Source organism: Triticum dicoccoides, chromosome 3A, assembly GCF_002162155.2.
Source record: "Triticum dicoccoides isolate Atlit2015 ecotype Zavitan chromosome 3A, WEW_v2.0, whole genome shotgun sequence".
Lineage (NCBI taxonomy): Eukaryota > Viridiplantae > Streptophyta > Magnoliopsida > Poales > Poaceae > Triticum > Triticum dicoccoides.
The window spans coordinates 13108009-13121319 of NC_041384.1; the positions used below are offsets into that span (position 1 = coordinate 13108009).

Genomic DNA, 13311 nt, shown 5'->3' on the forward strand with positions numbered 1-13311 from the left:
GAGTTAGTTCTGTGTCGCCCTATGTTATGACTGTTACATGATGAACCACATCCGGCATAATTATCCATCATTGATCCGATGCCTACGAGCTTTCCATATACTCGTTTACGCTTATTTACTTTCGCGTTGCTATTGTTACAATCACTACATAATATCAAAAACATTACTTTGCTTTCATTAATCTTTTGTTACCGTTACCATCACTATCATATTACTTTGCTACTAAATACTTTACTGCAGATACTAAGTTTCCAGGTGTGGTTGAATTGACAACTCAACTGCTAATACTTGAGAATATTCTTTGGCTCCCCTTGTGTCGAATCAATAAATTTGGGTTGAATACTCTACCCTCGAAAGCTGTTGCGATCCGCTATACTCGTGGGTTATCAGGGCCATCGTAGCACACGCGTGCCTAGCGAGCCCGGGCAAGTGCCCAGGGTCGCCAAGTGGTGGCTCCACCACTGCAAGTGAGTGAGCCTAGTCGGTTGTGTATTACGTACGCGAGAGAGAGTGTGGTTAGGCATCATTGAGTTGATTGATTTCGTCCTCCTTTGTATCCACCTCTGTAACTTCTTCTTCTTCTTCTTCTTACCCAAGTTCCCCTCCCTGAATTCAAAATATTTGTATCGAATCTCAAGTCCCTAGGTTCGCCTATTGCAAGGATATGACATTTTGCCACCTAGTAAAAAAAAGGAGAACCGGGATTCCATCCCAAGTCTCCCGACTGGAGCTTGAAGTGCTAGTTAATGAGGTGGGTGAGTTGTGCATGAATATGTCGCATTCACGCCTTGTAGCAAACAAGTTTCAAAAGCCAGCACGTCGTTCATTAGGAGTATACCTGACCATAGGCAGACCGGCCCAGACGGCCCGAGCCGAAAATCTTATGCCGGGCGGGCCTGATCATGCCATCGGGCTGGGCTCGGCCGTTGAAAATTGAGCCCGCCGTGCAGGCTGGGCTGGGCTCAGGCTTGTGGAAAAGAAGATTTTAGCCGTAGTCAGGTCGGGTCGACTAGGCCATGTCGGGTTTTTTCGGGCTTATGCCGAGCTTGGGACTGATTTATTAGAGCTGACGACCGGGCCGTGCTCGGGCCTGGGTTTAAGCACCCGGCTTTTTTTTGGCCCGGGCCGGCCCGGCCTAACATATGCCCAGGTATAATTGAGAGGATGTGTAAATCAGATGTTCGCCAGATATCTATTTTCAAAAGAATATGAAAAGTTTCCTTGATGAAAAAATGTGTATGACTAAGGTTTTGTATTGTGGGGCCATAGTCACAGAGTCTCAAAAATTATTCTTTTCACGAGAAGAGTCCTAGCAGGATTCTAACAGAAGGTAAGATTTTCAGTTATAAACTCTTTGTTTATTTAGGAGATTTTCTAGCAAAGCGGATATCCCATTGTCCCTGCTGCTGCCTTCCCAAGCTGCTCCTGCCTGCGCCGCAAGAGCGGAGCCGCCGCCCGCCCCGCCCCGCCGGCAACGATGGAGGCAAGACCAGATCTTGGTGAGTGCATGCTGCCTAATCCCTTCTTCTTCATCGAATCTGAGGTTTGGGGCCGTCAATCTCTGCGAATTTCTGATTCCACTGTCTCTGCTGGACCAGGGCCTGGACTGCTCATGCCGCCGGCGACCCCCGACAATGGCCGGCGGCCGCCGTTCGATTCCTCCACGGATGGCCCCTCCTCTTGCTCTGCTGCGGTCGCCCCCGCGTCGGCTGATTTGGGGGTGTTTGATAAGCACGGCTTCATCTACCTCAGGCCCCCCATTGGGGAACAGCCTCGATCTGTACCCGGCGCCACTGATGGCTGCGCAGCCACCGCGCAGACCTCCGATTCCTCCGACGAGATTGCGCCGCCAGGGGCTGGTTCCGCCACTGGCGCTGCCACTCCTATCCTCATCCCCACCCCGGAGAAAGAGGAGAGCACCCATTGGAGGCCAAGAAAGAAGTCCACCAAGGGGGTGCCTCGGCTGAAGGTGATGAAGGATAAACACCCCAAGCCCGCGCGCACCACGCCGGCCAAGCCTCACAAGACGCCGGCGAAAACAAAGGACGGCGGCGCTGGATCTGTTGGAGATGGCACTGATGATAAGCTATCGAAGCGCAAGTTAGACTTCGATCTGGAAGTCATTACGGGGAGTTTCGGCAGGGCCAAGCTGATGGCCAATCTGAGGCTCCTTGCAGAGGTTAACAATATTTCAAGTGGAACCAAGACGAAGAAAAAGAAAGCAAGTGGTGACTGGGCTGTCGTTCCTTACCAGAATGCTGCTCCGACTGATGCATCATGCTCTGCTTTGGTCCCATTTGGGGGTTTGGGTCCCCATGGAAATCACTCGAATCAAGTGCGGCCCAAGGTGCTAGGCCTCGATGTTGAGACATTGCGAGTGTGTGGCGTTCTGACCAAGTGGGAAGAGATTGACAGTGAAAGTTTCGAAGGGGTTGATATCGGCAGCGGGCCTGGATGGGCTAAAACTCGGCGGGATTATAAAAAGCTTGTGGATTCGTTTATTGCGACCATAAAGGATTTATTCGGTAATGATCCTGGCTCATTCTCTTCTCTCTGTCTTCATTTCTGCAGCGTGCAATAAGGAAAAGAAGATGACATATTAAGTGAAATGCACTTCCATGCCAAAGTGGAAAATAAATACATGAAAAGTAAGAAGCGTAGCATTGCCTTTGATAAAACCTGAAGCTTTTCTCACAAAGAATAAAAAACTTGAAGTTTTGAAAACTCCTACAGACATATCAGGTGAGTCAGGTCAGCCATTAGTCACATGATGTCTTCTGTGGAGAAACAATTTAATCGATAGTTTATTAGTGTCTATACATTGGGTAGTTCAATGGAGAAACAAAAATAATCTGGCATTAGGTATTTGATAGTGGCACTTGGTTCCAGTTTTTCTCTCATGCAGGCGAAAGCGTAGGACTTTGAACAATGTTGTACCTGTTGCTAATTAGTACCGAGTTCCAAAAAAAAACAGGTGAAAATGAATATTTCGTGATATATAATGAGCAGTATAGCCCTTGCATCCACAGTAAACATGTGGATGATGGATCAAATAAGTTTTTTACAACCCTCTGCTTATATATGAAATACACAAGTTCACATTGGATTCTAAGTTTTGAACTGCTTTTGTGTCAGGTCCCAGAGAATATTCTCGATGGGGAGGATCCGTAATTGATTCTGTGGTTGGTACTTTCCTGACACAAAATGTTGCTGACCATTTATCAAGGTAATATAGTAGAGAATGTGGTCTTTGCTTGCATGCTTGTGCTGGCACTGATAAACATTTTTTGAACATCATATGCACTTTTGATTACTAATTGTTTTTGTATGAACATACAGCAATGCTTTTATGATCCTGGCAGCAAAATTTCCTATGAATAAGAGGAAGGGTAATGCTGAAGAATGTTCATATGTACCTCCGTCAACAGTTGACATCAAAGAAAACTTGAATTTGACTAAAGCACCTGATGCTGGTGATTCTACCAATTCAGTTTTTACCAATCCCATTGATTGCGAGGAAGTTGGTTATGGTGAGGAGGTAAAAGGAAACTATGGTCAAGACTACAATACAATTATGGAGAAGTTCCTAGCTATTATAAAAGAGAAAGACATCTCTACTTGGGAGAAGGATGATCTTTTGAACTTAGTCAAGGATAAATCTGGAAAACCAATATGCACTGAAAACACCTTAAGAAAGTTCATAGCCACGCTGCGGGTGGAAGATACTGCTCACTGGGATAAGTTACGGGATGAAGCATATAGAAAAGGATATGATAACGGAAGCAAAACTAGAATAACTGACAAAGTAAACTGGGAAGCTGTACAGCAGGCCTCATTTGTTGACGTTGCAAAGTGCATTGCAGGCAGGGGACAACATTACCTTCTGGCATTGCGGATACAGGTATGTGATCACGGGATACACTGTCTTACTTAACTCTATAATACGGCCCCAACATTTCTGTACCAAGAATGTGTTTCTAAATACCTTCCTCCTGAAAAAAATGAATGTTCTCATCTTTTGTACTCCCTCCTATCCATAATAACTGTCGCAGTTTTGAACTAAGGTTGAACTAACCTTGGTTCAAAACTGTGACACTTATTTTGGATCGGAGGGAGTAACAAAATCTATGTAAGCAGACTTTCATATATTTTGTAGTGTCAAAAAACATCTTACATTATGGGACGGAGGGAGTAGTCAGTAATATGTTTGATTACCAAGTTGTTTGTTGTTCTGTAACATCTACTTTGGAATATTGAAATTTTCGGCTCGGCTAAGAAGAAAATGATGGAAGTATGAACTGTCAGCTACATTGGAATTCTTTATTTTCCATGCAATTAATGTATTGTCCGATTCACGCAATCATTACTTGTATAGTACTCCCTCCGTCCCATAATGTAAGACGTTTTTCACACTATTTTTAACAGCGGTTTTGAGTGAAACATCATTTTATTATTTGACTAATATCCATACTCCCATCACTAGTAACATATTTTGACCGAATCACGCAATCACTACTTGTATAGCATTTTTTTAACAGCAGTTTTGAGTGAACCATCATTTTATTATTTAACTAATATTCATATTCCCACCACTAGCAACATATTTCTTCAATTTTTGTTTTCTGCATTTTACGGAAGAGCTGAAAGTATTATTTGACCTTCTACAGGCATTTCTCACGCGCATAAAGAAAGATCATGGAAGCTTTGACCTGGATTGGCTTAGATGTCTACCACGAGAAAGCGCAAAGTATGGCCATATATTTCACAAAACATATGCTGCAGTTAGTTACATCACCATTTTAGTGTTCTTTGTTTTAATGGTGCTGAACTATCAAGAAATAGCTACATAACGATATTGTCCCTATTTTTAGATGTTCAATTTTCTTGCATTTATAAATAAATATAACCATGCAGCAATTTACTCTCAGAAACTTTAGTAGACTTGTGGTAGGGAACTGCTAGCAGGCTGGATAAAATAAGAAACTAATATTTGTTCAGAGCTACATAAAATCTGCATGCTCAGTGGAATTATATCACTCATATCTTGTTTTTTTTCTGGGCATTAGAAAATACCTACTCAGCATAAATGGACTTGGAGCTAAAAGTGTCGACTGCATACGTCTTTTGTCACTGGAGCATAAAGCATTCCCAGTAAGTTATTTTTTGTTTCTTAAAAACAAATCAAATCCTGTCAGGTGAATGCATTTTAAATCAAAGCTGTGATCGCACTCCACTCCTTCCAGGTTGATGTCAACGTAGCTCGCATAGTCACAAGGCTACAATGGGTTGAACTGCAATGCTGTTCTGAGGAGTTTCATTCGGTTGACCTGTAAGATTTTTTGCACCTGAATATGTGAATAACTATGATTGACAACCCTGTTCTTATGCCTACTTTCCTTTCTTGAAGATATCCACTCATGCAGGATGTGCAGAGTTACTTATGGCCTCGACTATGTACTATTGACAAAGAAAAATTGTAAGTCCTGATCATTCGAAATGTATCGACATTCTTTTTGTAACTTCTAGATTTTAGTAGACACATCTGACGAATATGTAAAATAATAGGTATGAACTACACTGTCTCATGATAACTTTTGGAAAGGTATTTGCTATCACAAAAGTGATTAATAAAATTTATGATAGTTTAGCTACAAATGTTTTATGGTGGATGCTTCCATTATGCAGGTAATTTGCACAAAAGTAGATCCAAATTGCAATGCCTGCCCATTCCGTGGGGACTGCAGGTACTACAAAAGTAAACTTACCAGGTATGTTCACATGTTGCAAAGTTATTTACTTGAGCTTATTTCAGCAACACACCGAGATATTTTTATTATGGTACGTAGTGAACTCTTGCAACCACAACAACTAAGCCTTTAGTCCCAATCAAGTTGGGGTAGGCTAGAGCTGAAATCCTTAAGATCTTGAAACCAACTCATGGTTCTGGCACGTGGATACTAACTCGCACCCCTGTCCATGGCTAGTTCTTTGGTGATATTCCAGTCCTTCAGATCCCTGTTTGCGGACTCCTCCCATGTCAAGTTTTGTCTACCATTTTTTGCGGATGTTGTTTAAATTTGAGTAGCTGCCATTGAACTAGGTAGTATTGTGACATAGGTGTTTATGTAGCTAACTATTATTGATATTCAAGTGCTATGTCTTTAACAAAGGATTGGCAATTACTCGTCAAGTAAAACCTTTTAGAAGGTGAAATATACAAATATGAGTACTCATATAAGATTTGTATCTTTCTTGTAGAGACGATATTTGCATGGTGAACTTTTTATTTCATTGATTTGGACTAATTTTAGAGTGAAGCACGGAACAATAACATTTGCTTGTTATCAGACCATTACTTCCTCCTGCAGAGGAGCATGCGCGTGGTGGTGAAGAGAAAACAAGTATGGTTACTTCTGCAAGACTGTTGTCAAGTGGTAGCTGCATGCCAAGTCCGCAAGTGTGTCATCATCAAATCGAAGAAAGCAGGAGTGCTGGCAGACAACCCTCCCGTAGCTGTGAGCCCATTATTGAGGTGCCACCAAGTCCCGAATATGAATATGAAGCACTTGATGAGCAAGAATATCCCAATGAAGATGATCTTGTTGATATTGAAGATATTATGTCAGGAGTACACTACGACATTGAAATAAATCTGTGTTCAAACAAGCCTATGGTGAGTAATTGCTCTTGGACACCAAATCGTGGAAAAGATTTGGTGTTGAGCAATTCACAACATACAAGCAGAAAATTGAAACACATAGGGCGTCTTAGGACAGAGCACCTTGCGTACGTATAACATACTTTCCTGATATATTGAGATTTTGTCCTGAGAAATCAGCAGCACCGCACTAAGATTACATGCTTGCTATTACAGGTTTGTGCTCCCAGACGATCATTTATACTTGGATGAGGTATGTTTTATGCCATGACGATGCCTTAACTTTGTACTACAATTATGAGGATGTTTTACTTTACAATGACATGGACTAATAATTTTGACTGAATTTTGCGTCTTCCAGTTTGAAAAACGAGTTCCAGAAGATCCATCTCCTTATCTCCTGGTTCGTCATGGCAATAAAGGCACAATTCTTGTGAGTAACCACTTGCTCAGAGTGTACTTTACTTCTGTAAAATATTATGTAAACTTGATGTAAAACCACGACAAGAATTATGGAAAGGAGGGAGTATTATTTTTCTCAAGGAACAAGAGAGAGAGAGAGAGTCAAAAGTAAGTCAATAGATTAGGAGCATTGAGGTATGCAACTATGCATGAAGCAAAGTTGATACAACTAGCTAGAAATTATCTAAATCTTCCAATTCAGCTACTTTGCTGATCTTTAAGGGGCAATTCATAGTATATGATTCGGTTAGCTTTTGATGACGGTGACCAAAAAGTTATCCAAGTTGGAACCTACAGTTAACCAATTTTTGTTCTGTTTGTGTTACCATCCACCTTTATTAACAGAAGGCTGGGTAAATTCAATTGTCGAGATCTGTAAGAAACTAAAACGAGAGGTTCAGTCAGTTCAAATTATTTAGTTTCGTTACTTCCGTGCATCAACCATCTCATACTAAAAGCCGAGGAAAGGTGGGAAATATACAAATCACTCTCTCCAGCCCCAAGAGGTGGAACAAAAGTGGGCTAATTATTATTATTATTTTGAAATTTTGCCCAATTGTGTTGGCTCTAATACTTTATTGAGTTCTATGGATTATCAAGTTTTCTTAGAGATGCATATATTGGACACAGCTAATTCCTGTTCAACTGCACTGCACGGTCACTTCTTACAACCTCCAACACTGTTGGAAGGGGCCTGTCGGAACAGTCGCCGCGGCCGATGCTGCGACCCACCGGCCAGCATTGCTCCAACTACCGGCTTCCCAGCCCATGGCGATCCAAATGTAGCACAATCTGAAATTCACTGCAACCTCTAATAAATTCTTGTCAGGCTTCTTTTTTGGCATTTGTATGAACTTATCGACAACCCTCATTATCTGAGAACAATGTTTTTTGCACTGTTATATTGTACTATTAAGGTATGCTCACTTTATAATGATTGTCATGTGGATTAATTTGGTTGTAATTATATGCGTCTCCCTGTGCCCTGCACCATGTAATTACAGTGCTTAGATTTGACCCGAATCAGACCTATGATATGAACCCTCCAGCAGATATTACAATGAGTAAACAAATTATCCTTATTTTTGATTGGTGCATACATGAACAAGCAGATACCCTGTCGAACAGCATCCAGAGGAAACTTTCCGTTGAACGGTACCTACTTTCAGGATCATGAGGTACGCAGACTCTGCTTGTTCTTGCGCTGTTAATTTCTGACAATCCTAGACCAAATTGTCTAGAGGCTAACTTTGTCAACTAAACCCCGTTATAGGTCTTTGCAGATGACTCGTCTAGCCGTCTTCCAATAGATATCGATGAACTTTTTCTTGAGGGACTGGAGAAGTGCATTGTATATTTTGGCTCATCAATACACTCTATTACTAAAGGTAGCTTACCATTGAACTGTAAATGTGTGGAAATGTTACTGTTGAGTGATATTAACTGGCGTACTAATCAATCTCAGGTCAAACAAGACAAGACATTGAAGACTGCTACAAGAAAGGTAAAGAGTGCTTACCATTTTCTTCTCTTCTTCGTTAGTTTATTTGTCACTGATGGGCTAAGGATCTTCGGATATTGAAAAGGATGGACACTTTTGCTCTCATAAAATGCCTAACATGGACCATTGTGAGAAAAAAAAAATCCTGCAAAAGCACAAGTGAAATGAGCGCCCCACTGACAGTTTTGGGGATGAAAGTTGCTCTGCAGAAGTAAAGAAGCTGAGATGCGAGACAGTATAAATTTGCTAATAGACTAGCTTTGAAAGATCATTTGTGAATCACCCGCTACCCACAAATTAAGCTGCGATGCGATAGGTGACGCTTTTTCCTCATGCGATCGTATTTCATACTGTGCCGTGATCTCTTGCAGGATATGTGTGCATAAGAGGATTTGACCGGCGGACGAGATCCCCGAGGCGACTATGTGCCGCATTACATTCCATCAATGAAAAGAAAGAGGACAGCAGCAAACAGAAGGAAGGCGCGGGGCTGGGGAAGAGTAACGAGCAGAAGGCGCCTTCGACAAATTAGATTAGATGTTACTCCCTCCGTCCCAAAATTCTTGTCTTAGATTTGTCTAAATACGGATGTATCAAGTCGGAGTAACTGACACCGATGGTAGCTGGGGCGAAGCTAATGTGGTTAGTGTAGTTGTCTGCTTGTCTTTAGTATAGGGCTAGTTAGAAATGTAGCTAGATGGAAGGGTTAGAGCGATTGCAGATGTAGATCATGATTTGTATTTTTATTAGGAAGAGTAAATAATGGTGAGCCCTTGCCAGTCATATATTATCTGTTTTCTCTGCCTTTGTATCTCCTTCCTTCATACTGCAAAACAAATCGAAGTTGTTGAAGCCGTTTATCTTCATGTTTGTCTGCAAATTTATCTTACTTGCCCCTTTCCAAATTACTTGAAGTTCTAGCTTTGTCCCAAGTTAAAATTATTCAAAACTCGCAAGTCTAGGTTTAATAGCCTTGTTCCAAACGAGGCATTCACGCACCATAATTATTAATCACCTAGCTTAAATGAAAATTTGAGTCTTGGAAGCATTCTCAAGCAAGGGATTAACGTTTCACCAAACGGCCATCTTCTTGCTGTTCATGACGTTGGCCCTCGCGCTCATCTTCCTCCACCACCACTTCTTAAGCACCGACGCGGCGGCGCCCAGCGGTCGTCGTCGGGCGTGCGCGCGGAGCGCCCAGGCGGCGGCCCCGCCTCCCAGGGGCGTCAACCCGGAGCTGCTGCGGTCGCTGCCGGTCACGGTGTACCGCGGAAGACGTCGGAGTCGGATTGATGGACTGCGCGGTGTGCCTGGCCGGGCTCGACGACGGAGAGGACGCGAGGTTCCTGCCCGGGTGCGGCCACGGGTTCCACGCCCAGTGCGTCTGACAGGTGGCTGCCGTCCCACACCACCTGCACGCTCTGCCGGGTCACCGTCGTCAGCAGGCCCGAGGCTTCGACGTCGACGGGTCTCCCTCCCGTACCGCCGGAGCCGGCCAACTACGCAGCGAACCTGCCGGCGAGTGTGCTGCTCGGGGTCTCAGACCAGGCCACGCTCCGCGCGGTGACTGTGGCCACCGACGGAGCGCTGGTGATCGACGTTCCGGAGTCAATGATGGTGGCGGCGACTCCGTGCGACGCGTCCAAGTCTCCGGGCGTGGCCGGCCTGAGGTCGGTGAAGAGGCTGTGGAGCTTCGGGAGGCAAGGGCCGTCGGGCTCCACCACACCCTGCGCTGGCGGCAGCGGGACGGCAGACGTAGAGCGGGGCATTGGCATCACCTGTGCAACCCCGAGATCCCCGGTGCAGCGTTAGGAATTGACACCGGCCAGATATCAGCTCGATCCAATGCCCAAGCTATGTACATATTTACACATGGAGGTATAGGACATAGCCACATAGACATTCTTTTGAACATTACTACTCAAATAGCTACGATGATTTTGAGGCGACTGGCTTGCCATGTCGCTGAGTTGATCTTCCGGGTGGCTACCTATTCCGGATCATCCATCTCCGGTAGCTTCTTGTACGGGTCCATGCGGCGGCGGTGTTGAAAAAGACGGGAATTGGGGTGGAGAACGGTGGGACGATTGCGGAGAGGGTGAAGAAAGGGGGCAAGGAGGCGAGTGCCCAGAAAACAGTGCGGGCCACTCCAATGCGCGGTCCACCTCTATTTTGGATTGGTCGGGGATGTCGGAGTCTTATGTGGCAGGTGTCCGGATTCCCGCAAAGCCCCTGTTTTGTTTCCGGTTTATTGAAAAACTTTCACCTGAACTGGTCTAGGATAAATACTGGACTGCACTGGATCACTTACAACGTCCGGACAACTCAGTCCAGATGTTTGTGAACGATTTAGGGGGTCATGCTGGAATGTGATGCTGCCGGTTTGCACCACGGGAGCGGGGATCTCCGGCGTCTTCCTCAAGATGAGTGGACTGGTCACGGTTCTGAATGAATCATACGCCAGTTGCAGCTTGGAAACTTGGACGAGCGAGGACCGGACCTCCTATGGAGAGGGCGACGTGCGGTAAAAACCTGCGAGCTCCCTGTTGCATGGACTGTTGACCCGTCGTCACGCATACGGATTGCTCCACTCGGACTGTTGACCCGTCGTCATGCGCGCGCCGGTTCCAGCTTCTTTCTCCCCTCTTTCATCCATCCATGTCAACGACGCTCCCTCCCTGTCCCTCCGGGTCCGCATCCGCATGCATACATATACGAGTGACCTGGGGATGGAACGGACCGCATCTTCACTCACCCAGCCCACACGCATGTCATGGACCCGTTCCACGGCATGCTCATCGCGGCGGCCATCCTCGTGCTCTTCCTCATCTTCGTCGCCTTCCCGCTCAGCTTCTTCCTCCGCTACTACTTCAGCACCGGCGTCCCCGAGGTGCCCGCGCCGAGGGGCGTCGGCCCGGAGCTGCTGGGCTCGCTGCCGGTCACGGTGTACCGCACGGCGGACCACGTCGGGGTGGTGGAGTGCGCGGTGTGCCTGGCCGGGCTCCAGGACGGGGAGCAGGCGAGGTTCCTGCCCTGCTGCGGCCACGGGTTCCACGCCGGGTGCATCGGCGTGTGGCTGGCGTCCCGCTCCACCTGCCCGCTCTGCCGGGTCACCGTCGTCGGCAAGCTTCCGGACGCGCTTACATCGACGAGTCTCCCTCCCACACCGCAGGAGCCCGCGAATTACGCCGGGAACCTGCCGGCGAGTGTGCTGAACTGCTGATGCTCGGGGTTTCAGACCAGGCCACGCGCCGCGCGGTGACCGTGACCTCTGATGAAGAGGCCGCTTCGCCCTTGCAACGGCAGCGGTGCCGGTGATTGATATTCCGGGGTCAAGTCAAGGATGGTGGCGCGACGAGTCCAAGTCTCCGGGCATGTTCAAGAGGCTGTGGAGCTTCGATCGGGAGGCAAGAACCGTCGGCGTCCACTACGGCTTGCTCCGGCAGCAGTGGCATCGGAACAGGCAGCAGATGTAGAGCGGGTACCATCACCTGTGCTGTGCATGCAACCCCGAGAGCTCCGGTGTAGGTGAAGCATAGAGCCGGAATTGTCGCCGGATGTGCCGCCCAGAGATCAACTCCAATGCCGGAAAAAAATTATATGAGACCAGGTCTCACGGTTAGCAGGATGCTTTGTGATTTATGAATGTCACGTGTCATCCATTAGAATGGGTCTCGCGTGAGACCTAGTCTCATAGAATTCTTTTCCCTCCAATGCTCAAGCTCTGCACATTTTTGCATGCTGGTATATATGGGATATAGATATTCTTTTAAAGATTCAGTAACAGATATATACGCTATTCTCTGATAGATACTCGCCTAAGCAGCAAATTTGTAAAAGTTATTCTTCCAGCCCAAGAATTAGTAGTTCCATGCGTGTGTATGATCGTTTTACTCACTGGCCTTCTAGACCCTCTCACGTCATTTTTGGGACACGTCGCCTAGCGGCTGCAGTCATTTTCCAATGGCTCTGCTATGTGGAGGAATTTGATTTACCAATCAGCTGGCTCGAGCTCGGCATATGTGGCTAGGTGGTGGAGTATTTCGGATTCCTTTTATCTCATTATCCATGAATTTCGGAATCTATCTAATGTGTTCCATCAATGTTTTTATCTTCTATAAATGAAATGTTTTCAAAGTAATTTTTACAACAATTCCGCAAAGAGTCAGATATCTTTTTTTATTTTAAATCATATTTGTTCAATTGTTTTAGTGGCATTTGAAAATTATTTTTACTTAACTTCTAAATTATTTCAGTAGTTTGAATTGGTCCAAAGAAGTGTTGTTGGCACATTTCTAGAATGGACCTCGGATGTTACGACAAGCGCAACCAACAATCCATCTTGATAGTCTGACATATTTGCAATAAGACCTCATATTTCATCCAAGTCAAAACATCGTAATGAAACTGCAGTGAGAAATGGAGTACGTGTTGCATTTGATTATATATAAGGTTTATTTTGCAAAATGTGCTCGTATCTCAGTCTTTATCTCAGTCTTGTCCATCATTTCCACATCCAAGGGACAAAAATCATGGGGTGCATGAGTGCACAGATTTGTCATTTCACTTAATATATTCTCCCCAACCTCGAGCTAATCTAAGGTTGTTGTAGAGGCCTTGGAGAGTGTGTTCGATGCTAATTTGTATCTACCACGCCCTCTAGCGTGTCCATTTGAATCGAAACGGACTG

The 13311-nt window shown here is 45.3% G+C and overlaps 2 protein-coding genes and 1 pseudogene across 6 annotated transcripts; all 3 read left to right on the forward strand.

Annotated features, from left to right (window-relative positions):
- The first annotated feature begins 1394 nt into the window (after positions 1-1394).
- LOC119266675 (transcriptional activator DEMETER-like) lies at positions 1395-9487 on the forward strand. 5 transcript variants are annotated; one of them, XR_005132088.1, is made up of 17 exons: positions 1395-1499; positions 1599-2525; positions 3136-3226; positions 3340-3901; positions 4668-4747; positions 5067-5151; positions 5244-5329; positions 5408-5476; positions 5566-5602; positions 5686-5768; positions 6349-6786; positions 6875-6911; positions 7020-7091; positions 8233-8298; positions 8404-8508; positions 8586-8624; positions 8993-9094. XR_005132088.1 is itself a non-coding variant. In XM_037547920.1 (17 exons), the coding sequence occupies exons 1-17, from the start codon at positions 1478-1480 to the stop codon at positions 9151-9153; spliced, it is 2970 nt and encodes a 989-aa protein (XP_037403817.1). In that variant the 5' UTR covers positions 1395-1477; the 3' UTR covers positions 9154-9487. The 5 variants fall into 5 exon arrangements, 2 of the variants coding, with proteins under 2 accessions (XP_037403817.1, XP_037403818.1); XM_037547920.1 differs by having other exon boundaries at positions 8394-8508; positions 8993-9487; XR_005132089.1 differs by lacking the exons at positions 8404-8508; positions 8586-8624; positions 8993-9094 and having other exon boundaries at positions 6349-6673.
- On the forward strand, positions 9238-10433 carry LOC119271724 (annotated as a pseudogene).
- Positions 10434-11377: 944 nt separating this feature from the next.
- On the forward strand, positions 11378-12583 carry LOC119270956 (E3 ubiquitin-protein ligase EL5-like). Its single transcript, XM_037552948.1, has one exon. The coding sequence runs from the start codon at positions 11395-11397 to the stop codon at positions 11842-11844; it is 450 nt and encodes a 149-aa protein (XP_037408845.1). The 5' UTR covers positions 11378-11394; the 3' UTR covers positions 11845-12583.
- The last annotated feature ends 728 nt before the right edge of the window (positions 12584-13311 follow it).